This window comes from Phalacrocorax aristotelis, chromosome 20 (genome assembly GCF_949628215.1).
Source record: "Phalacrocorax aristotelis chromosome 20, bGulAri2.1, whole genome shotgun sequence".
Taxonomy (NCBI): domain Eukaryota; kingdom Metazoa; phylum Chordata; class Aves; order Suliformes; family Phalacrocoracidae; genus Phalacrocorax; species Phalacrocorax aristotelis.
The window spans coordinates 3258216-3281936 of NC_134295.1; the positions used below are offsets into that span (position 1 = coordinate 3258216).

The 23721-nt window shown below is 55.2% G+C and overlaps 1 protein-coding gene across 1 annotated transcript in view; it reads right to left on the reverse strand.

Moving 5' to 3' along the window:
• Nucleotides 1-23721, reverse strand: part of PTPRU (protein tyrosine phosphatase receptor type U) — a 76198-nt gene that overhangs the window by 46971 nt on the left and 5506 nt on the right. The window contains exons 2-6 of the mRNA XM_075115133.1: nt 11753-11881; nt 1490-1761; nt 1330-1411; nt 513-628; nt 129-303 (exon numbers count right to left, since the gene is read on the reverse strand). Coding sequence (XP_074971234.1) covers nt 129-303; nt 513-628; nt 1330-1411; nt 1490-1761; nt 11753-11881 — 774 coding nt within the window. The remainder of the gene's footprint in view (nt 1-128; nt 304-512; nt 629-1329; nt 1412-1489; nt 1762-11752; nt 11882-23721) is intronic.

The following is a 23721-nucleotide window of genomic DNA, read 5'->3' on the forward strand; positions in this document are numbered from 1 at the left end:
TCATTCCCAGCAAGAAACTGTGATCTCACCTCCCCAAGCATCCCACCTTCCTCTTCCTCTGCAAACAGCGGAGCAGAAATAACCTGTCCATGACCCAGAAACCCAGTAGGCAACAGCAAGTCACCCACCTTTCACAATGAGCTCGGCAAAGTTGGAGACGCCCGCGCCGCGGCTGGACTGGGTGACGCAGCGGTACAGGTCCTGCTCCTCCTTGGACACCTCGTCCAGCTGGAAAGTGGCCAGGAAGCGCCGGTGGCTGATGTGCTTCACGGAGGCGGCAGGGACCACCTCGCCGCTCTGCCTCTGCCCCACGGGAAGAGACAAGGTGTTACCAGGACATCCACAGCCACCAAACGGATCCCCAAATGATGTCTGCTTAAAAGGAAGGGGGGACTCCCCATCTCCCACCTGCCCAGCAGTGTGTTCCCCCAGAGGGGAGGCACAGAGGCGTTCCAGAAGCGATGCACGGGGTTGACAGTGGAGATGCTGGTTTCACCACCGCCGTTGCTCACCTGCATGAGGAACCGCTCGGCCTCGGCAGCCTTGCCGGCGGCCACGCACTGGAAGGTGGCGTTCTGCCCTGCGTTGACCTCCACGTCGCCCAGGCGGGAGAAATGAGGTGCTTTTGCTGCCGAGGGATGCAAGCGAGAGGTGATGAAGTGGCCGTGCTCCAAGGGGACCCGCGGTAGCATTGCTGTAAAAACCCTGCCACAGCCCAAAAATTCACCCAGGATGCCATGGCTGGGGCCGAGCTCCAGGTGCGCTTGATCCCCGTCCTCACAGCCCAGCTAGGAGTCAGGAATTTGTTCCCATCCCCATACAACCCGCCAGTGTCCCGGGGAGGGATGCGTCCTTCCCCTCCAGCATCCCGCAGCACTGCAGCCAGATGGGGGCTACGGGGCTGATAGAGGGGTGCACGTCTCCTACCCCAGCTTGGAATAAAAAGGGGTGAACCCCGACAGCCAACGTGTTGGGACAGCCTAGGATTTCAGGTTCCCACCAGGCTGGGTGGCCCCTCTCAATGGGGATGTTCACGTGTGCAGTCTGCGTTTCTCCAAGGTTTTATAAAAACTCAGTAATGGAGACAGAAAAAGGAGCTCCAGAGGAACCCAGGAGGTGGAGCTCCACCAGCCCAGGTGACGACAGCACACCCAGGTGCCACCAGGCTGAACCCTGGCATTAGTCCCTCAGCTCTCCCCAGCACCATCCCAATGGGCCCCAGCTCCAAACCCTGCTGCCCAGCCCAGCAGCACCCACCACCCTGCTGCCCTTCAGGGTCCCCCACCCTTGGGTCCCCCACCCTCAGGTCCCCCATCCCGTGACACTCACAGCACGGATAATTCAAGAGCAAAATATCATCCAAGCCAAGATAGCCCCTGCGCTCGCTGGAGACCACCGCCTCGAAGAGGACCTGCCACACCAAACAGAGGGGTCACCCATTGCCAGGGGGTTCCGGGTCATGCAAGGGGGGGGGTCCACTGGGCCTCACCTGGTACTCGCTGGGCCAGAACAAGCTGACGGCCAACTCCGCCTGGTGCCACTGGTGGCCGTGGGAGCCGGAGGCGTTCCAGACAGCGCTGCCCACCGGGCCCCCCGTCACCCGGACATAGGCGCTGAGGGTGCCGGGGCTGTGGCCGTCCCGGCTGTACATGAAGTAGCTGAACTGGAGGCAGTGGGTGTCATTCTCGCTCAGCGCCTGGAAGAGCAGGTGAGATTTCTGGCCCGGAGCATGCTGCGAGGAGTTCACCATCAGGTAGGAGCCTGTGGCGGGAGGGAGAAGGGGGGGGGAGTGTGGAGTAATCCCCCTATTCCACATCTCCTGAGCCTTGCCGGCAGGGATGGAGAAGGTGGAGATTGCAAGATCGCAGAGATGCACGCAACCTGGCAATGATGCTCAGGTCCTGCTGGGTACCGGTCCGCGCCCACCGCAGGGACGTGCAGGAGAGGAGCCAGGGACCAGGTCAGTGTCAGGCACCCTTTTGGGCAGCAGCAGGACACTGAAATGGGACCTGGCCACTGGACAAGCAGGAAAGGATCAGACCCGCTGCCTCCAGGAGAAGCTGCTCGCAGCCGCAGTCCCCCAGGACACCAGGGTTGGTAATGGCTTTGATGCCACCGGAGACCCTCCGCCTGCTTTTCTTTAATGCTCACAGCTTCAGCTGCATCAATACTGCCCTCCCCAGCCAGGCCCCAGCCGTTTAATTTCCATTCCCACCGCCTCGTATCATTTACCACGCAGTTGTCGCCAAGTTTAAACCGTGCTCAGCAGGCGCTCGCAGGGAGGGGCTAAAAAAGCACTCGTTGGCTTAACGAGTGACAGCACAGCAGCTCTCCTGGATGCCCACCCCAGTCCCAGCTCCCCACCCACCCACCCCACGCCCGGCAGCTGCTGGTACCCCGCCTCACACCACCCAAAATCCCAGCAATGAAACCAGGAGTCCCAGCGCCTGCCCCAGTGCAACCCCAAAACCGTACTTATGGGGCAGGCAGGATGAAAATCCCAAAGGCAGCATCCATCCCTGCCCCGCATGCCCCATCCCAGGTAGCCCGGAGGCAGGAGGGGGACACAGGAGTCGCAGCTCTTCGTGGCAGCTCCCGGCACCATCCGGCACAGCCGTGGGGCTGCGACATGGGGCGGCTGGGAAGCTGCCCCGTCAAACCCTCCCCATCGCCAAAGGCAAGGGGATTATTAATATCCCTTCCATTTTAATAACAGCAGAAGCTGTAAGTAACAAAACCGGGCCATTTATTCAAGTCTACCATTGTTTTCCTGACAGTGAGCGCTTAATTATTAATAGCTTTCACCGCTGGTTAATTTAAATGAACTCACGCGCTTTCCTCCCATCAGCTCCCAGTGAGCAGGCACCAAGAAAAACCTAACAAAGGCAGCAGAGAATTGTGGGGGGCACACATCTGTCCCCTCAGCATTTGGGAGCTGCACCTGGGGTGACTCCAAAATGCCTGGGGGGACCCCAAAACACCCAGGGGGTCACAGCATCAGCTGGGGAGACACAGTGCTGGGTACTGCTCTGCAACGCATCCTCCAGAGGCGGGAGCTGGGACAGGGGAAAGAAATCACCAAAAAGCAAAATTTGTCCCATGTCACCGAATCGCACGGCTGCCCAGCGCTCCTGGCCCCTCCGGGCAGCTATTCAGGGTGAAATAAAACGATAACAATTTATTTTCTCAGAGTCAACACAGCCACATTTCACAAACAGAGGGAAAAGCACTATGTCCATATTCCTCCTCTTCCTCCCCTCTACCCTTTCCCTCTGGCAAAATTATTTCTGCACTAACGAGAGCGGCTCCATTTGGCCCAGGCAACAGCAGCATCGAGCGCAGGCACCGCCCCGCGCCAGGGGACATCTTCCAAAAGCCACCTCCAACCACTCCATCTTCCAGGCTCTCATTAATGTGCGCAGCCCCTTCTTCCTCCCCCCCCCTTTAAAAACAAAAGGCCGGAGGACCAAAATAAAGAGACCAAAATTAAACCACTGACAAGTTATTTTAAAAGACAGAGAATGGCCATTAAAGTCAGCTGGGGCCACAGACACAAACGGGTGCCAGTCCTCCGCTGCATCACTCATCTGGCAGGGTTTCCCCACCACGCACTATTTTTCCCACTTATTTTTCTTCCCAGCATTGCTGCATTGGAGAAACACGGCTCCCGCCGCTCCGCTTTTATCCTAATTATATCCTCCTCCCCCATAAACGACTGGTCCCAGCTTCAGCTCCAAATCCAGGATAGGAGTTGGGGTTTCTTTTTAAACACAGGAGAAGCAGCTACTTAGCCCTGTGCTGGGGTGCTGCTTTCTGCACCAGAGCATCGCCTGGCACAGACGAGGGCAGGCAGCTCCTCACAGAGAGGCGGCCCGGAGTTACAAACGGCCTCAGCAGCCCCTGGTTTGGTTTTTTGTGGGTTCTGTGGTGGTGGTGTTGTGTTTTTCTGGGGTTTTTTTTGTTTGTTTGGAAGGGGGGTGTGGGGGTTTGGGGTTTTTTTTTTAGGGTTTGGTTTTTTTGCAAGGGATGTTTTTGGTTTTCACTGAGGTCTTTTGGTTGGGTTTTATTTTTTAATGCACCCCCAGTGCTCCCAGGAACAGCAGAGGAGCTCAAGGAAGCAGTGGGACAAGGAAGCCAGCTGGTGACAAACAGGTGACAGCCTGCACACACACACTGCTACCACCCACTCTGTGGGTGCCAGGCGTTCACTCCTGGTCTTTTGATCCAGCTGAGATGGTGCTCAGCTGCTCCAGGGGATGCTCAGCACCCTCCTGGGGGATACAGCAGGGGTCCCCCAGCCACCTTCCACTTGGTCCCTGTTAATCCACCACCACTGCCAGGGTCTCCCCTGAGCCCCCAACACCGCAGGGTGCTCAGCTTCCACCAGGATTCAGCAGCTTTCCCAGCCCAGGCAAGAGCCCTGCAGCAAGAGCTATGCAAAGCGCCAAATCCCAGTTTTTAAAGCTTATCTTAATTGCTGCCAGCAAAGCCAGAGATGGGGATGGAGGAGATGGGCCATCCCAGCCCTGCTGCACCCCAGAGCTGGGTGGGACAGGCAGGACCACTCCCATCAGTCAGAGGGTTATTTTTGAGCCCTGTCTGCACCTTGGCATTACAGCAAAAATCTGCTCCAAAACTCATGATGGGGAAAATAATTTCTAAACCTCTCACAAAATGGGAGTCACAAACAGCTCCACAAGATGCCCCAGTTGAGGGAGAGGATTCAGGTGCACACCAATAGCATGCATCGCTCTTTAATCCTTCCTCTGGTCCTCAGGTTAAGGTCAGTTTGAATCAAGATGCCAGTCCAGGAGAGCTGTCACCCGCCCTGCAAATAAGTCAGCTGTGTGTCCCCAGCTCAGCTGCAGCAACAATTCATTTTTTCAGGTGGGCTTTTAGAGAAGAGCCCAAGTGCTCTCTGGAGAAAAAAAAAAAAAAAAAAAGACTCAAAAAGCACTAAATAATATCTCAATCAAACATATAAAAAGAGAAACAAGTTTCCAGCAGCATTCCCTACGGGAAAACCATCAATTTGTTACACAAAGCCAACGATGAGGTTTAAGCTGCAACATCAGCCCAGAGGCGCTGTGCACAGAGAGCCTCCCGCCCAGCCCAGCAAAGTCCTCATGCGGGGTCTCCAGCCAAATTTTCCCACTTGTGGGATCATCAGCCCTTCCTTGGGATTCAGACCAGGTCTTTTGAGGATAACTCAGCACCTCTAATAATCTTGGCCACGAATCGGATAGCAATGAGCTCCCAAGGATTTTTTTTCCCCAGCGTTGGGCTGAAGCCCTGCTCACCCGCAGGGAAGGAGCAGTTCCCCCCATCGTGCTGCCGGGCCCGAGGGTCCTGCCCAGAGCTGCCTGCATCCCTCCAGGAAAAGCCCAAAACAGCCCAGCAAGAAGGAGGGAAGAACCTGCTCCCCCTGCTTCCCTGTCTGAACAAGTTCTTCCTCCTACAAAACCACAGAGGGATAAAAATAAAAATGGAAAAAAAAAAAATCAAAGAGCTATTAAAAGGCAGCAAAAGGCAGGCAGGATGACAGGCAGAGGGTGCACTGCCAGGCAAGAGGTGCCAGGGGACCAGGTCTGAGCACTGCAGCATCTGCCTCCAGGAAATCGCTTTGGAAGATGAATACCAACGGTGCCTCCTCATGCACTGGTTTTCCTTCTCAACATGGAGCCAGCACGGGAATCAGGTACCCGCTCCCCACTTCTGCACCGAGCCCCAGGGCAAGCATCTTGCGGGGAAGCCCCAGGACCAAGGGCTGATCTGCCACTGCCACAAGGTCCTTGGACAGACTGGAGTAATTACCCCAGGAACCAAAAATCAAGCTTCATTTTCCAAGGTTTTTATGGATACGCATCAGGAGCTTGTCAGGAAGCCGTGCCGGAGCTATCAGCCAAAGGAGCGACTCCTCAGAGGGGATGGAGGGACACGGAGCTCATCAGGGTGGGGACAATGGCTCTGTCACCCCCGATAAGGCCGTGCCGGCGCATCACGATGCGGCTGGTGGGGAGCACGACAGCAGCTCTGTGCACAGGGAGAGGGAAGAGCCAAGCAGGGAACAGAAACTCCAATTCACAGAGGGTTTTCTAATGTCACAGAATCATACACAGAACCCCAGAATCCCAGGCTGGAAGGGACCTCAGGGATCATCTAGTCCAACCTTTCTGGGAAGAGCCCAGCCTAGACAAGATGGCCCAGCACCCTGTCCAGACGACTCTTGAAGGTGTCCAACGTGGCCGAGTCAACCCCTTCCCTGGGGAGATTATTCCAATGGTGACTGTCCTCACTGTGAAAAATTTCCCTCTCGTGTCCAGTCGGAATCTCCCCAAGAGCAACTTGTGTCCATCCCCCCATGTCCTCTCCATGTGACTCCGTGTAAAAAGGGAGTCTCCATCTTCTTTGTAGCTGCCCCTTAAGTACTGGTACATGGGGATGAGATCCCCTCTGAGCCTCCTTTTCTCAAGGCTGAACAAACCTAGTTCTCCCAGCCTATCCTCATATGGCAGCTTCCCAGTCCTTGGATCATCTTGGTGGCCCTTCTCTGGGCCCCTTCCAGCTTAGCCACATCCTTTTTGTACAGCGGGGACCAGAACTGGACACAGGACTCCAGGTATGGCCTGACAAGCGCTGAGTAGAGCAGGATGACGACTTCTTTCTCTCTGCTGGCAATGCCCTTTTTGATGCAGCCCAGCATCCTGTTGGCCTTCTTGGCCACAGCAGCCACTGTTCGCTCATGTTGAGCTTTCTTCCCACCAGGACCCCCAGGGCCCTTCCCACAGAGCTGCTCTCCAGCCAGGTGGATCCCAGTCTGTGCTGCACTCCCGGATTATGTTTTCCCAGGTGCAGGACCTTACACTTCTCCTTGTTGAGCTCATAAGGTTCTTGCTGGCCCACTGCTCCAGCCCATCCAGATCTCCCTGCAGAGCAGCTCTCCCGTCTGGAGTGTCTGCTTCCCCACTCAACTTGGTGTCATCCGCAAACTTCATCAGGCTACACTTGATGCCGGTACCCAGATCACTTATAAAGATGTTGAATAAGATTGGGCCCAATATCAATCCCTGGGGGACCCCACTAGTGACAGGTTACCACTTGGAAAGGGAGCTATTTACCACCACCCTTTGGGTGCTGACTGCCAGCCAGTTCCCCACCCACTGCACAGACCCCTTGTCTAGGCCGTAACACATCAATTTCTCCAGAGGGGACTGGGGGGGACTGTATCAAGGTCCTTGGAGAAGTCCAGGTAGACAATGTCCACTGCCCGCCCCATGTCAACCAGGCAAGTCACTTTGTCATAGAAGGCCACCAGGTTAGTCAAGCACGATCTGCCTTTAGTGAAGCCATGTTGGCTTTTCCCAATCACGTGCTTCATTTGACTTGTGACGGCCCCCAGGAGGAGTCGTTCCATAACTTTCCGAGGGACTGAAGTAAGGCTGATGGGCCTGTAGTTACCCGGATCCTCCCTCGAGCCCTTCTTGTAGAGAGGGGTAACATTTGCCTTCCTCCAGTCCTCTGGGATATCCCCCATTCTCTACAACTTCTTGAAGATTATGGAGAGCGGCCTTGCGATGCCAGCTCTCTCAACACCCTCGGGTGGTTGTTGTCAGGGCCCATTGATTTGTGGGGGTCAAGCTCCTGTAGTAATTCACGTACTAACTCTTCCTTCACCGATGGTGGGTCGGTGTTTGGATCAATCAGCAATTTTGTTCCCAAAGCCTGGGACCCAACAGTGCTGGTAAAGACCGAGGTGAAGAAGGTCTTGAGGACCTTTTCTGCCTCATTGGTGATTGACTCTCCTTTTCAGTTTAACAGTGGGCCTGTGTTTCCCTTCTTTTTCTGCTGATGGTTGACACGCCTGAAGAACCCTTTCCTGCTGTTTTTCATGTCTACAGCCAGTTTCAATTCGAGCTGGGCTTTTGCTTTTCTAACTGCGTCTCTGCACACTCTGGCAATGCCCTTGTAGCTCTCGGCAGATAATCCTCCACTTCTCCATCTCTGGTGTGCTTCCCTTTTGGATTTGAGTAGACCCAGGAGGTCATGGTTGAGCCAAGGGGGCCTCTTGCTCCGCTTACTTCCTTTTCCTTCCAAGGGGATAAATTGGCTTTGTGCTTCCAAGAGAGAGTTCTTGACAAATTCCCAGCTCTCACTAGGTCCTTTGTATTCCGTGGAAGTGTCCCATCGAATCCCTCCCAGTTGAGCCCTGAGTGCACTGAAGTTTGCTCTTCTAAAATCCAGAAACCTTGTCTTAGAGCTGACCTTCAACACACTCAGCAGGATCCCGAACTCCACAACATTGTGGTCGCTGCAGCCAAGGCTCTCACTAACCGAGATGTTACAAAGCAGGCTTTCTCGGTTTGTGAATAGCAAGTCCAGCAGCACCTCCTTCCTGGTTGGCACATCTAACATTTGTATCAGGAAAGAGTCCTCTATCCATTCCAGGAACTTGGTGGATGACATGTGAGCTGCTGTATTGTTCTTCCAGCAGATGTCTGGGTGGTTGAAGTCCCCCATCAGGACCAGGTTCTGTTGGCCAGAAGCTTGCTTTAGTGCCCCAAATATCGCTTCGTCAGCTTCGTCATCATGGTTAGGAGGTTGATAGCAGATGCCCACTGTGAGGTCCTGCTTGGAGATGACCCCTTTGACTTTAACCCAGAGGCATTCGATAGAGCAGTCGCAATCACCATAGTTGCCTAGTTTTTTGATGCTCATTAAGTAATCTCAACTTGTATTTCATCCCAGGAGCTCCAGAAGTCAGCCTGATTTCACTCCCCTGTCCCAACCCTGCCTGCTGGACCACCCCTGGTTCCCCTGCTCCTCAAAGGGCTTTGGGGTCCGGCCAAATCCTGCAAGCCCTGTGGGTGCCCAGCAATGCCAGGTGCTGCAGAGCAAAGCATACACTGCCCCTCCTCTCCCCAGCTTTGAAACAGAGGGGCTTGTAGGAGATTAGATATTGCAGTGCCTGAAGGCAGGTGTGGACCAGCCTGGCACACAGGGGCAATGCTTGTGGCAGAGCAGGAGGAACGCACACCCGAAGCATCCAGGGAGAGTTATTTTGGTGCAGACCCCTCATACCTGCCTTACCTGGCTCCCTGCAACTGCTCCCTAAAAAAAACACAGCAATAAAGAGCAGAAAAATAAAATCTTGATTGCAATGTGAGAGACCCATCCAGGGGAGAGACCCATCCGTCATCTTTAGGTAAGAAAGGGAGACAAGTCAGGATGAGAAGGGGGGGACCCAAACCAAACAAGAAAGCAAAAAGAAAGGGGGATGCGAAGGTGGAGGCGGGTGGCCAGCAGCCAGCACCTGCTCCAATAAATCCTACGCTCCTTGAAACTGGCTGATCTCCAACAAAAACTCGTTTTAATCTAAGACCACGAGACTCCTTTGAAAAGTGCTCCCTGGAGAGGCTCCAGTGCTGTGAAATACTCTTCATCCACCAAGCTGCTGGGGGCACTGAGAGGGGTGATAAGGCTGCAGGAGCCTCGTGCAAAGCTCCCCATGTGTACTGGAGTGAAACTACACAAAAATGGGCTCTCTGCACCCGCTGGGTGCCCCAAGACCACAGGCAAACAGTGTCTACTCAGTATTAGGGGAACCCCCACTCTGGGGACAAGCATCCTTTGGGGCCTCACCACCGATCAGCATCAGGGACGGGTGCTCTTCCCGGGGGCCTGACCCTGTGATGCTCCGTGCCCACAAGCTCAGCCTCAGAGCATCCGACCCGGGACGGCTGCATCCACTTCCCCATCAACTCTGGAGTGTATTGCTTAAACTTTGCATTAATTTAAGCCCCATCTCTTGCTAACCCATGGAATATTTCCTCAAACAGGGAGAGCAGCCCCATTCTACCTTACCCCCTTCAGCCCCCTGCAAGCCCCCAGACTTTCAACTCAGGCAGTTTGCTGCAGGTTTTAAATCACAGCTGAAAAGTCAAGCAGAAAACCCAACTAATTACAGGTTTAAGACCCTCCATCATGAGCCATCTCGATCTCCAGCTCTGCTTCACTGCCCTGGGAATCCCCCCCAGGACACACACAAATTAAGACAGTTCAGTTTGAAGCAATTATTTGGAAAAACATCTAGGAAGAGCGGGGATCTGTCAGCAGTCCTACAGCCAGGCTAAGGGTTGGTTTGCCCTCAGCCAGCACATGCCAGCAGGGATGGGGAAAGGCAATGGGAAGAGAAGGTAAAAGAAGAGGAGGGTTAGTGGAGGGGAAAAGCCAAATTAAGCCCTGGCACAAGCAAGGCATGAGATAAACAGCTGGAGGCGGATTGATGAAGCAGTAAAGGGTTTTCTATAAAGCAGTTAATGTTTTAATAAAAAAAAAAAGGTTGTTTTTACTATCAAGCTCTAAACCAGCTCTCCTCTTTCTGCCCATCTTCAGCATAGGACCTGACCTCCAGGCTGGGCAGGAGGAGCTGGAGCACTGGGACGAAGCAGGAGCCCATAGTCCGGAAAACAAAGAGCTTCTCCAGCCCGGTACATCCTGCAGAGCAAATGGGTCCAGGGACAACTCAGGGGGGGTCACAGCGGGACATGGGCCAGAGCTGGGACCAAGCAAAGCTCCCAAATGTCACACAGGCACAGTACCCACGCCATCCTCGTGGGAGATGGGGAGCTCCCCACAGCTGCCCAGCTGGCTCTGCTCCCCCAGCCTGGCCATTAGAGAGGTGCTGGACCCAGAAAATAGCAAAAGCTGGTTTAAAAGCAATGAGATTTTAAATAAAAAGAAGAAAAAGTCTATTTGCATTTTTTTCCTTACAGTTTCTGAGACTTCAGAGATGCCTCCAGCTCACAGCCACGAGCCCTTCCACACACTTGCAAGAGCCAGAAACAGTTTTTCCCCCTCTTTTCCACATCTCCCAGAGATGGGAGTTTCTCGTGAGCCTGCAAAAGCAGCACAAGCCGACGTGCCAGCAAGGAAAGAGCAGGCAGTGGCTGCAGATCCCAGGCAGGGAGAGCAGCTCCGAAAGTGCCCCTTTGCGACGGGCTCTGGGCGCACCCCGGCTGGCGGCAGCCGCAGATGCCGTGCTCAATGCCAGATGGGGAATTTGGCATCACTGGAGACGCTGCTGAGACCCACGGGAAGCGTGGAAAGCTGCCCGAGCTGCTGCCACCCCGCTGCTGCGGGCGGGGAAGTGCCATGGCAGGGGGGACACCCCACACCCAGCCCCCAGCCCACTCAGGGACCAGGGCTGGGGGCATCTGGGCTGTGGGCAGCAAACGCAGTGATGGTAGAGGTTACGTGTGTGGGAAACAGCTGGAAATCTTGGCTTTCTACCCCAAAAAATACATGCCTGGACCATTTGCAGGCTCCCTCCCCCAGCCCCCTGCCCCAGGGTGGGTTGGGGTGGCATGGGGTAACACCCTGCCAAGGCAGTGACACGGGGCTCAGAGGTAACCAGAGCCACCTGATGTCCCTGTCCCTGCCATTCTGTTAAAAATCCTCATCCCCCCAGAAGCAGCAGGGTCCCACATCCCCTGACCCCAAACAACACCCTCCCCAGGGCCACACAGCATCCCTCCCCACCGCGCTGAGGACCAACACAGCTCATCACACCTTGCCAGCTGGCACAGCAACACGCCACGCATGCAACCAAGGACAAGTCAGGCCTAAAAGGCTGTGGCAATTAAACCAGAAGCCATGTGGTTTGGCTCTGGGGTAAAGGATAAAGCAGTGGGTTTGGAGCCATCCTCAGGGACGCAGGGGGACGAGCATGGCCCCGCTGGGGACCAGGACTCACCATGAGGCAGGTCGGCCGTCAGGTGAGGCATCATATAGCTGCGGATGAGCTCCCACCCAAAGTCATCGTCCTCGCCCTGGCTGTACTCGCACTGGTTCAGGTCACCGTCCTCCTCAAAGGTGCAGCCGGCTGCAGAGAGAGAGACCCCATCAGTCCCCCGTAAGAGCCCGCAGAACAGCTGGTCCCTCCCCAAAAGCTCTGCCAGGGTGGTGTCCTGTCCCCATCTGTGTTGTCCCCCTCAAAACACAGGGGGACCCCAGACATCCCCTGATGCGCACCAACAAGCAAGGGTATGGTCCTGTCTGCTGCTAATCCCCCCACCTCTCCCATTCAGTTCCCCCACCAGTGAAATGAGCTGGCAGGTCTCAGCCACAGGAGCAGGGTGCAGCTCCCAGCTTTGCTTCCCAGGGGCCAGTCACTGAACAGGGGATTTCTCCCAGGAAACAGGCACTCGACCGCAGTCGCAGAAGGATTCACAAGACCCCAAGGGCTTCTGCAAAAAATTCTGCTTTGACTTCAGCTCTCCACCTGCCCACATCGTTTTGACCTCGAGTTCTTGGGGGTCTGTCTGTTGCCTGACACGACAGTGGCAGATCTCAGCCAGGACTTCCAACAACCGGCAGCAAATGCATCACTGAACCCCCCCAGCTGTGGGCTGACACTTCTGAGCCTTTTATTTATCTTTTGGGGGCTTGGGGTTGTTTTTATCCTTTGCAAGGAGCAAAGGCAAAAGCCACACACCGGCTCCCCAGTCTGCAAGGTGCACGGCTGAGCACGGAGAATCAAAATAAATACCAAGAGGCCACTCATCCCCACGTGCATGGAGGTGACACGGAGGCAGCACGCTAAGGCACCCACCAGTCAGCCCCCCCATCCCGCACCCAGCCCCCCATCCCTGAGCTCTGGGGCTGGCTTTGCCCATGGGGCTGCTCCGGTTTGTTAACACTGACCTATTGTTCCATTAAACCCATGGATTACACACGGACCAGGGCGCCAGCGCTAATTAATACGAGCCCCTGGGCTGGCGAGGGCAGGAACGTTAAGAAAGCCCTGAGCAAGCAGAACGAACAAAGGCAAATATTCCCTAATGGGCCAGCATGAAAGCAGAGCCTGGCCAGGGGATTATTTCTTCTGGTTTTTTTTCCTATTTTATCCCCAAATTACATCAGTAATTCCCACCACCACCCAGGGATTTGCCAGTTAATGGCCTCGCTGCTGCTGGCGCGGGTTGTGCGTCCCCGTGCCGGCGGATGCTCAGACACATCGCTTGTGCAAACACAAGTCCAAACACTGAAAAACAGCCCATAAGATGCCCAGAAAATTATGATTCCTGACACTTTCATATAAAAACAGATTTGGGTCTTTTTCCCACCTTTACACTTATTTTCTAAAGCACCAGGATGTACTCCAGCTCCATCGCCAAGAGTTCTTTTTTTTTTCCCCCCCCCTCAGAATCACAAGAAACTTCTTTTTAAAAAACTAAAAGCAAATTCTCTCCTATTCATATGCCTGGAAGCACCGAGACCTCACAGCTTTCTTAAAATCCTTCCCAAATTGGAGCGTCTACCCAGCCCACGTGCGGATGTGCCCCCGCACCACAGACCCCCGTCCTTGGCTCCTTCAGCTCTCGCCACGAGACACGCCGGATTTTGAAGAGTCTGAAACTTGGCTGCGCTTTCTAATGGGAGAAAAAGCACAAATCTGTCAAGATTTTCCAGGAAGGAAAGAAAAAAATTTTTTTTCAAAATAAAACAGTGTCAGAAACTAAGTGCCAAGTGATTTTAAAAAAAAGCCCAAGTGTTTCTTCCAAGATCTGCTGAAATGGGATATTCTGGGAGGGAAAAATTTGTTTTTAGTGTTCTGGGTTTTTTTGGTCCAAGAAACCAGAGCAGAGACAAACAGTATTTCAGGCTGGCAGAGCCCCATTTCCCAGGGAAAAGCAGTTTCTTCACCCCCAGCCGCTAACGACGTCATAGAAGACGTACCCTCCTCCTCCTCCTGGGCTGGATCTCCACCCCCCACACCCCACTGCCAGACCCAGCACAGCCACTGGCACCAACTGGCCCCGTGCCTCAGTTTCCCCACTGCTCCATCACCCCAAGGCTGGATCCTCTGCCACCTGCGAGAAGATGCCCAGGCTCCAGAGGCTTAAAACGCAATTATGGGGAGTAGATAATTTGCTGGCAGAGGCACAGCTGGCCGAGCCCATCCATCTCCCTCCTCAGACAGGTTTATTGTTATGGCTTTTCCCGGCGCGAGCCTTCCCTCCCATCTGCTCCCCCCATCCACGGCACGAAACGAAGGCAGCCTGACCAGCCACTCCATCTCACCAACAAGTTTGTCCATGATTTGTATACGCAGGGAAAAATACAAAGGGTTTTGCAGAGCCTTGGTTTCCATGAGCTGTGGGACGCTTTTGGCACCATTTCTCCCCCTCCGAGGGCGGGCTGGGGAGAAGCTCGACCTCCAGCCCCTTCTCCCTCCCCATCCACAAGATTAATAAGGACATAAAAATTAAGATCTGAGCAATTAAACGCCAACTTCCCAGCTCCAGAGGGGGTGGCTGTGGGACCCCCAACACCCGCAGCAAGTCAAAAGGGATAAACACAGAGCAGCTTTCAAAAAAATTAAGGTTTCATCAACAGGTTTGCAAGGAGAGCAGGGAGACTGCAACCCAGAATAGCCATCTGCAGCAACAGGGATGGTTATACCCCCCCTAGGGCTGACGGTAGCGGGACGGGGTGTGTTGGAGCCAGCCAGGACCGCTCCGGGCCCAGATGCTCCCTAAAAATCACCAGGCAGAAACAAGGAGCCCCCAGTCCCCAGCCCTAGCTCGTGGCCAGGGTAACAGCAGCTCTGGGCAGCGGGATGAAGGCAGCGAGCGTGGGAGGCGCAATTCAAATGCAAGCGCAGCTAAAAATACTGCCGAGAGCATGACATTCTGCTCCCCGGGGGCACAATGCATACAAGAGGATGCCTGAACACCCCAAAGTTGCCTAAACCCCTCCAAACCCCGGAGCCTGCCCCAACACACGACAGGCACCCATGCCAAGGATGAGATGTAGCCCCCTGCCTCATTAAACACCCTGCGGGGCAGCCCAGCACGAAGCCCCCGCAGCACCAGCACTGCGGCGTGCCCAGGCAGAGGGGAGAATAGAGGTGAGTGCTAGCATGGGGGTTAAACACCAGGTGAACCAAATTTTAAGGGATTCACCAGGGAGACAGGTATCCGTGCTGCTCCGCATCTCCTGGGTACCACTGCCACCCAGCACCCCCCTCCCTGGGGAGGGAGGGGAGGAAAGCCAGGGAGGGGGAGAGAAGGAACAAAACACTTACAAAGAGGGAAGAAAAGAAAGACCAAACCACCAAGTACAATGGACGGCGTCTAATTAAATCTCCGTGGCCACTGAGGAACGTGGCTGCCTGCCCACCGGCCCACCCGGCGCTCTTTCATCCACCAAGTCTACGCTCCTCTCGCTCCAAAGTTAATTACACACTTAAACCTTTTCTGTTTAACCTCCTGCACCATGGGACAAGCTCCACGGGCTTCTCTTTTATCCAGCAGCCTTGAAAAGGCTCCCGTGCTAAAGGGCAGCCCGGCACCATCCGCGATGGGACCGCAAGGGGTGCTCCCATACCCCGCGGGGGGTAACCGCACCGCCCAGACCCTTCAGGGCATCATCGCATGGGGATGCTACACAAACATAAACATACAAGTGGAAAGGGTTTATAAAAAAAGTGTTTATGCCCAAGCCTTAGCAAGCACAAGCTCCCCAGCACTATGAAATTCAGGGTGGATGCCCAGGAGTCCCAGTCCAGGACAAAGCAAATCCAATCCATGGAAAAAGCCTATTTTGCTCCCATCTTGGCTTAGCCCCAGTTGTCTTTGGGGTGCAGCACCTTAAGGGCACAAGCCCTGCGGCACCCCACACCACAGGCACCAGCTGGGAAAGCTAACACAGGCAACCTTTAGGAGCCAGGATTAATTTTTCATTCCTGCAGCTCCTGCCCCTCATCCCGGGTCATTATGAGCAGGAATCGGGTACCCACAGGACACACCACGCGTCACGTCACCCCGGCTGCTGGGCGGTCACATGCAAACACCTCATGCAGTGAAACAGAGCTATGACCCACCGTTACCCTGGGCACACCAACAGGCAGCAGGGATGAACATCTCCCAAATCAGCATCTCTCAAATCATTTTTAACTAATTCCCAGGAGCAGGGACAGAACTGGAGGCTACAGAGTCACCCAGCCCCTGACTATCACCCAAGGCCTCCCTGCAGCACAGGAGGAAGACACTATTTTACTGCACCAAAGTTCATTACACAGGATAAATGGTTAATGCCTCTGCTGCAAATAGGGAAACTGAGGCCTGCAGGTGACCTGGCAGAGTCCCATCACACCTGCAGCAACCGGCATCATCCCCCAGGGACAGCAGAAAGCCCAGGGAGCCGGGGTTTGCTGGGATACAGGATCCCGCTCCAGCAGATGCCACCCCTTCCCCGCCACCCCCGCGGAGCCGAGCCAGCCTCCCACCACCCAGATCCCAGCTGCTATTTAAAGGCTATTTCCTTGGCATGCTCCTACGGGAATATGCCCCGGGAAGGAAACGCCGGGAGCCGCTTTCCTCCAGGCGTCAGCAGACACGGGGGATAAGGAACACATATTGCAATTCATCTAAAATTAGATACACTTCTTACCCAGCAAGATCCTGTACATACCATACTGAGGTTCCCGGTCGAGGTTATTAATGGATAAGGGATCGGAAACCCCGTTTCTATCTGCGGGGGGCTCAGACTCCTGGGGGATGGTGCTGTACAGGGGTCTGGGACTCGCGCGGGGGATGTCGCACCAAGGAATCCAGCTCAGCAAGAAAACCAAGACGCAGCCCAAGTCCTGTGCGGCAGCATCCTGGCATCTCACACTGATGGAGGCCCCCACCACACAGAGCACCCTACCGCTCCGCCGCCAACCCCAAAGCCTAAACACCCCGGGGTTTCGGTCTCAGCAGCAGGAAAAACTCTTCTAGTCCAGGCAAAGGGGAGCTAAAGCCCCCCTTAGCCACACTTTGCACACTCAAAGGGCTTGGGGCACAAATGCAACAGGCACCTGCAAATGTTTTTGTGCATTACACACACCAGAGATTACGATGAACACCCTCCCTGCTCCTCTGTTCCACCCTTCTGCAAAATAGGAACATTTAAAAAAAATATTACCGATTTCCTGGCCCCAATAAAAGCTGATTAGAAGAATATGGAAAGCAGCTCCATTAAAATTCTCACCAGTAGTTTGTTTTGCTTCTCCAAATCATTTTAAATATTGCATTTAATAGAAAAATAATTTGCTCAGCTGTAAGAAACATCAATTTGCAACTTGAAGCCTTGTATATTAGCCAAAGAAGCTAATGTGTAAACATTAGCAGCTCCAATAACACATGGGGTTTAGCCAATGCAATTCCAGAGAGAGAGCAGCCAGATATTAAGACGGAGGATTTGCATAATAAGTCACTTATGCCTGATAACCTCAGTGTTGGAAAAGCGCAGGACTAGGAGAACAATATCCGTCTACCAGCAACTACAGAAGTCAAATCTTTTTTTTTTTTGGCCTGTTAGACTTTCTGGTTTTTACCTGCTAGTCCCCACGGGGTTTTAAGCCTCCTGTGGCGAGTGGCCAGCCCCTGGGAGCCTCCAAGGGACCACAGGCACAGGGACAGGGGGAACTGGGAGATATGGATTCATTACAGGCATCCCCAAGCCTGGGGAAAGCAAATACAACTGCGAGAATACAACCCTGAAGGGTCTGCAATGCCACAGGGCCAGCTTGTGCTTGGGCAAGGACCAGGTATGTCATGCATCACCTTATCAAGAAGATGCGTTTAAAAGCGAAGTGGGAATAACTCATCTCGCAAGTCAGAGCCCTTCCTTGGGCACACCCAGCTGCAGAATGCAGCTCCCCTTCCCTTCCACCCCCAAAAGCAGCTCCTGGGGGGAACCAGCACTGGTGGGACCAGGGTGCTGCATCACCCCAATGCAGGTGCATCCAGGCACCGCAACACCCCACTGCTTTGCAGCGATGCTGTAGGGCACAAGCCAAGAGGTTTTGGCCCCACAGCCGGAGCAGCCACAAGTATTTAACAGCCCACCCAAGTGCTGTCCCTGCACGGGACCTGGATCCAGCCAGCGCTGCTCCCGGGGGAAGGACCAGCAGTATTTCTCCATTATTTATATCCAGGTTGGGAGAGGACCTGCAGCACAGAAACACCCTCAAGCTCCCCAGCCAGGAGGCCACTAACCTGCAACACAAGTGCTTTAATAATGAACCATTACTTAATTAACATAGTCAGGGCTGCCTCTTTGACTCTGTAGGAAGAAAAACAAGGCAGACCTTTGGAAACCTTCATCCTGCCCTTATTGATCACTTACTGTGCAATTACAGCTCCTGGGCTATGGAGCCACCTGGCACCTTGGGAAAAAGGTAAAAAAGTGGGAAATAATGAAAATAAATTGAAAAAAGGGGGGGAAAAAAAGGGGCGGGGTAACCACTTGTGTCTCCCTGACTTTTATTACCATCAGGTCCCCATGGCCCTGCTGAAGGCTATTGACCCCACATGCCCACAGATGCAGAAAGACCAGGACCATGAGCCCTGGTTCCCCACCTTCAGGGAACCCCTGACTACACAGAGATGCTCCCTTGACACAGGTTCAGCAGGGAAAGGAGCCACTCCAGGACAGAGCAGCATCAAGAGCAGACCAAGTTTTCCAAACCAACCCCATTTTGCAGGGGATAAAGATGGGGGAAACCCTCAGTCTCCCCCCTAGCAGCCTCTCACCCTCTGGGTACCACCCCTCTGCAGTGATGGATGCAGGAAGGAAGGATGCTGGTGGGCTAATCCTCCTGTGATGGAGCACGTGCCAGCGCTGGCGGGGCCTTGGGGAGGCAGCTCAGCCGCGTTATTTATGGCCTTTTGAGGCGGAGAACGGAGCCGCTTGCATTGCTGAAGAGCCCTCATGCGGCAAAACCAGCTGGTGGTGGGGCTGCACGGTCCCCATGTTCAGCAACCAGTCCTCCGGAAAAATAAGAGCAGGGAGGAAGGACAGGGCAGAGGAGCAGCACGTCTCAGTGCAATGCAAAATCCGAGTTGGCATCCTCCTCCTCCCATTGCACTGGGAAAGCTGGGAAAAACAATGTGGGAGGATTGACACTGAGGTTTAAAGGTGGTGATGGAGCTGACATGGGCAAATCCATCACCTGCAGGCCCAGCAGGCACGAGGTCAGGTAAAACCCTTTGCTATTAAATGGTGGGGGGGAACAGGCAGGATCTGCTGGGAGTCAGAGCCACTGGCAGAAGCCCCCATGGGAGGAATAAGAAGGTGCTCCATCCATCCTTGTCCAGACGTCTGGAGTCCATGTCACAGCTCTGGGGAGTGTGCCTGAGACAGGCACCCTTCCACCAGTCAACAGTGGGGATACAGCTAATCGAGCCCAAAAATCCCATCAGTAGGTGCGTTTTTACTAGTCCCCAAATTGGGCTCAGCCATCCCTGGCCAGCGCTGGCTTGGGCATTCATCCACCCTTGAGACCAGGGTAAAAACCAGCATCCCAGTGCTCTCAGACATTAAAACTTCTTTTAACCAGGCAGATAATTTCCTCAGGTCCCCCAGGTTCAGACACCCACGCAGGCATTAGGTATAAAAGCACCTGGCACTTCAGGACAGCACATTGTAAATCCAGAGTCGCAGGAGCCTGCGGATGCCTTTCGTCAACAGCTTATTTATTGCTTTTAATACCTCCCCTCTGTCGCTGGCACCACCAGCTGCGAAGCCAGGTTTGCTTTGCAAGTGGTCAAAAAAAAAAAATCAAGTCTCCCTTTTTTCTGGAAAGCTGCTCAAAGTCCATCCCACTCCCCTTATTTTCATAGGCTCTATAAAAACTCAGCTGAGATGCAGGCAGGCAGCCACCCCCTGCCCCCTCCAGCTCCGAGGGTGAGCAGGCAGGAGCACCACAGCAGCAGGGACACCACCGTGCCACCGCACTGCTGAGACCTGGCAGACTCAGTGCATGCATGGGCGTGAACCCACGTCCCTGAAAGGAAAATCCTGAGTTTGGCCGCACGAGATGAGCTGGCGGCTGACAGCCAGGATGCAGGATGGATTCACGGACAGCGCTGGCAGCCAAGAGGGCACACAGTGCATCCACCCGTCATGCACCCCAACCCCTTCCTTCGCTCTTCCTGGATTGCTCCCACACAGGGACCCACTCCCCAGCCCCACAGCAGCACCCCAAGCCCCCTGCCCCCACCCTGCTGGGGTCTGTCGTCCCCCCCCGCATCTAGGCAGGGCAGGGCATCACCCTCCCTGCAAGCCCACAGAACCCCCAAGCCTGGGTTTTCAGCAACCCCCTGGGATGCAGCACCTGCACGTACCACATCCCTGCCATGAGAAGGCTCGGGACCCTCCATCCAGCCCCAGGGAAAGCAAACCTGCTGCAAGCAGCAAGCAATGCTGGGCGGGGGGGTTCACCTGCAGCACACCCTTCAGTCCCCCCAAACCACCCCCACCACAGGAGCTCTCACCACACCAGACCCCACTCCTCTAACCCCCCTGCTGCCATTCCACCATTTCAGATGCCCAAAGCCTCACTCCTGCTATTGCCTTCCCCATTTTTTTTTTCTCTTGCTCCTACAGACCAGGACGCAACCACTGCTTCATCCCAATCCCAGCACAAGCATCTCCACCCCCCATCCCACAGCCACCCATGACGAGGTGTCCCACTACTCCCCCCAGGCCCGGGCATGGCCCTGTTTGGACCCCAGTTGCAGCCTGGGCAGAGTTTGACCAAGGCACTGTGCTCTCACCCTGCCCCACTGCCAGATCCCAGAGCTGCCCCCATCCCCACGGGGGGGCTGGTCTGCAGCATCCTCAGCCCATGCACTGGTCACGCGCTAAAAGCTCTGGGATTACACTAATTCTGCAGCAATAACAAAACTTTGGTGGAGCGCCAATTGGGTGGTCAGAGGAGAGACCCTGCAGCGGTGCTGGAAGTGCATGCAGCAACTCGCAACCCCACGCGAGCACCTTCACCCCCTCCCTGCGCACACCCTGCCCCGGCCAAGTCCCAGCTCCCATCCCTGACGGGCTGCAGCCACCAAACCCAGCCCAAGCAGGACAGCCCTGCCGCCCCACGGGAAGAAAGGCAGGGGACTGCCCCCCTCCACAGAGAAACGCCGTTCAGAGCCACGCACAGCGAGCAGCAGCTCCCCAGACAGGAGCCTGGATGATTTACTAAATAAAAAGTTCAGCTAATAAAGAGAGGAACAGCAGAGATGCACTGCTTTAGTTTGATACTGTTATAATCAAAGGAAAGCAAGCTGATTGCTGGCTGCAGAAAGAAAAAAAAAAATCAATGGGACGTTATCACTCAGCTGAAAATACTGTAGAAAATAAGCAGCATGGGGAGAGTCCTTGGCAAAAGACCTGGCTGGGCATCAGCCAACCCCCCATCACATCCCAGTTCCCACTGGGAGAGGGCAGAGCCTGCCCTGGCACGGGGAGGGGCTTCAAGAGTCACCCCGGAGCTGACTCCTTCCCCAAAAACACACTGGAAAGCTCCAGCACTCACCTCCATCGGGTGCCCCACTGCCACCAAAACCACAGAACCAGACATCCCAGCAGGGACTTCGAGGTGCTGGGCGTGGGGAGGACCAGGGATCACCCACCTCTGCTAATTCAGTTAGCCAAATTACAGCGCCTAGTGATTATATGAAGAGCATTTATTCTGCTAATTACAGAGGGCTTTAACGTGATGCTGCCAACAGGCAGGGATGCGCTTGTCACAGGGTTAGGAGCATTGCATGACCCAGGACCTGGCACACGACAGTGCATGGGGCTGCCCTGCCCCATGACAGGTCCTTTTCCCCACGGGTGGGCTGCCAGCAGCAGGGAAAGGCCTTTGAGGAGACACCACCCTTGGGCAGATCTGCCTGGACGCGCTGACAGGTGTTAAAATCCCTGCTGTTGAACCCTCCACCATCACAGCTCAAGATTCAGTGGGAACCAAGGCACTGGGACCTTGGGACAGGGAGGGGGCTGCACCCCAAGGAGCCCTGCAGAGCACCCCCGAAACCAGAGCCACTCCACAGACCCCTCCAAATCCATCCAAGCAAGGAAGTGCAGTTTGTCCGTAATCCATCCCTCCACCTGCCTTCACCACCATAAGTGAGCAGCCACGATGCTCCATCCCCTTTGGCCCATCAGAGAACAGGCCATTTCCACCATCTCCCATCAGACAGCGAGGAGACCCCCGGGCAGCGCCCCAAAGCCAAGCCCCCCACACTGGGGGAGCAGCTGGGCTGCAGCAAGCATTTCATCTCCTCTCCCAGACTGGCCACCACTCGCCTCCCGGTGACATCCTCCTCCCAGCGACATCCAGCTGCCCCAACCAGTGGCCGACCGCGGGGTGAAGCGCGCTGGACCAAAGCAGCCCTTGCTCCTCGCCTGGGCTAATTAGGCTGAAGGTCTCCTGCACAAAGCAGGATCCCAGGCTCAAATATCCAGGGGCTGCCACAGCCAGTCTCCGTGCACGGTCGTCAGCCAGCACCAAGCACGGCTGCAGGGACAGTGGCCTTGTTAAGACGCATCAGGTCATCGGTGTCCCTGTCCTCTCGCCCTGTCTTGTGAGAGCTCAGAGCACCTCGAGCCAGGCGGCCGCTGAATCCCAGCCACAACCCTGACTGACTTAATGACGAGAAAGGTCTGATCCACATGGGGGGGGGGGGTTTCCAGGAAGTCAAAGCAATTTACTGGTTTATGTAGGGCTCCCCCAGGGGGGTCCCCAGCACCCAGCGCAGCCCCGGAGCAGGGAGAAATGGACCCTCCGCCACCCCGTGCGGCCAGGAAGAGCCGCAGCTGCAGGGAGGTCTGCACCAGAAATACCCTATCATGGTATTCTCAATATTTTTCAAGCCAAACCAAAAAAAACAACCCAACACAAACAGTGGATTACAAAATAAATATTCAGAGTCACTCTGGCTGCAACACATTTACAGCCCCCAGCTGCAGCGAGGGTGCAATGCTCCGCTCCCTGCTGCACCCCTGCCTGGGATGGGGGGCTCTCCCTAGCCCCCTGCCCACCCAGTCAGAGCCCACCCACGATGGGAAGCAGTCAGAGGGGTCCCCAGGCAGTGGGGTGCACCGGTGGGCATGGCAGACACTGTGTCCCTGCTCCCCCCATCAGTGACAGGGCAGCCCAGCAAAGTGCCCCCTCCCCTCTCCAAGCTGGGGCCACCAGACCCAGTGCAGGGTGCTGCAGGGCAGAGCGGGGCGCAGGAGGGACATGAGCACCCACCCTTGCCCAGCTCCCCTTTCCCCAGCATCTGGAGCACTTCAGGGGGCAGGAAGGCCATGAAACAACCAGTTTATGGCCAGCCATGGTTGGGAGGCTCCTTCCAGCCCTGAGTGCCAGGCACAGCAGGGTCACATACCAGAACTGCACTGAACCCTGAACTGCAGGAGTGTCACCCTCCCTGCACCCCTGCCCCCGCTGCAGAGTGACCAGCCGCTCTGGCACCCCAACAGCCAGGCATCCCCCAGGAATGGCCCCCCCCGCAGCCCCACAGCAAGGGGGAGCTTTGCTGTCCTGCTCCTGCAGGAAGCAGAGCACCAGCACCCAGATTTGGGGTCTGGCAGAGGAGCACAGGGACAGAAGATGGGGACAGCCCCATCCTGGCTCACAGAGCGTGCAGCTGCCACAATCCACACTGGGATTTGCTCTCCAGGTGGGAGAAATTGGGATAAAAAGCCTGAGCCCATTAAACCTGGAGGAAGCCCACAGGCTACCCCGGGACATCTGCCCCTGCCAGCCCCGGGGCACAAGCAGGTGCTGCAAACCAGGGCTGTGACACCCCAGGCAGGACCCAGAGGAGCATGAAAGCAGCCAGGGGACAAGCTGCAGCTAACGACCACCCAGCA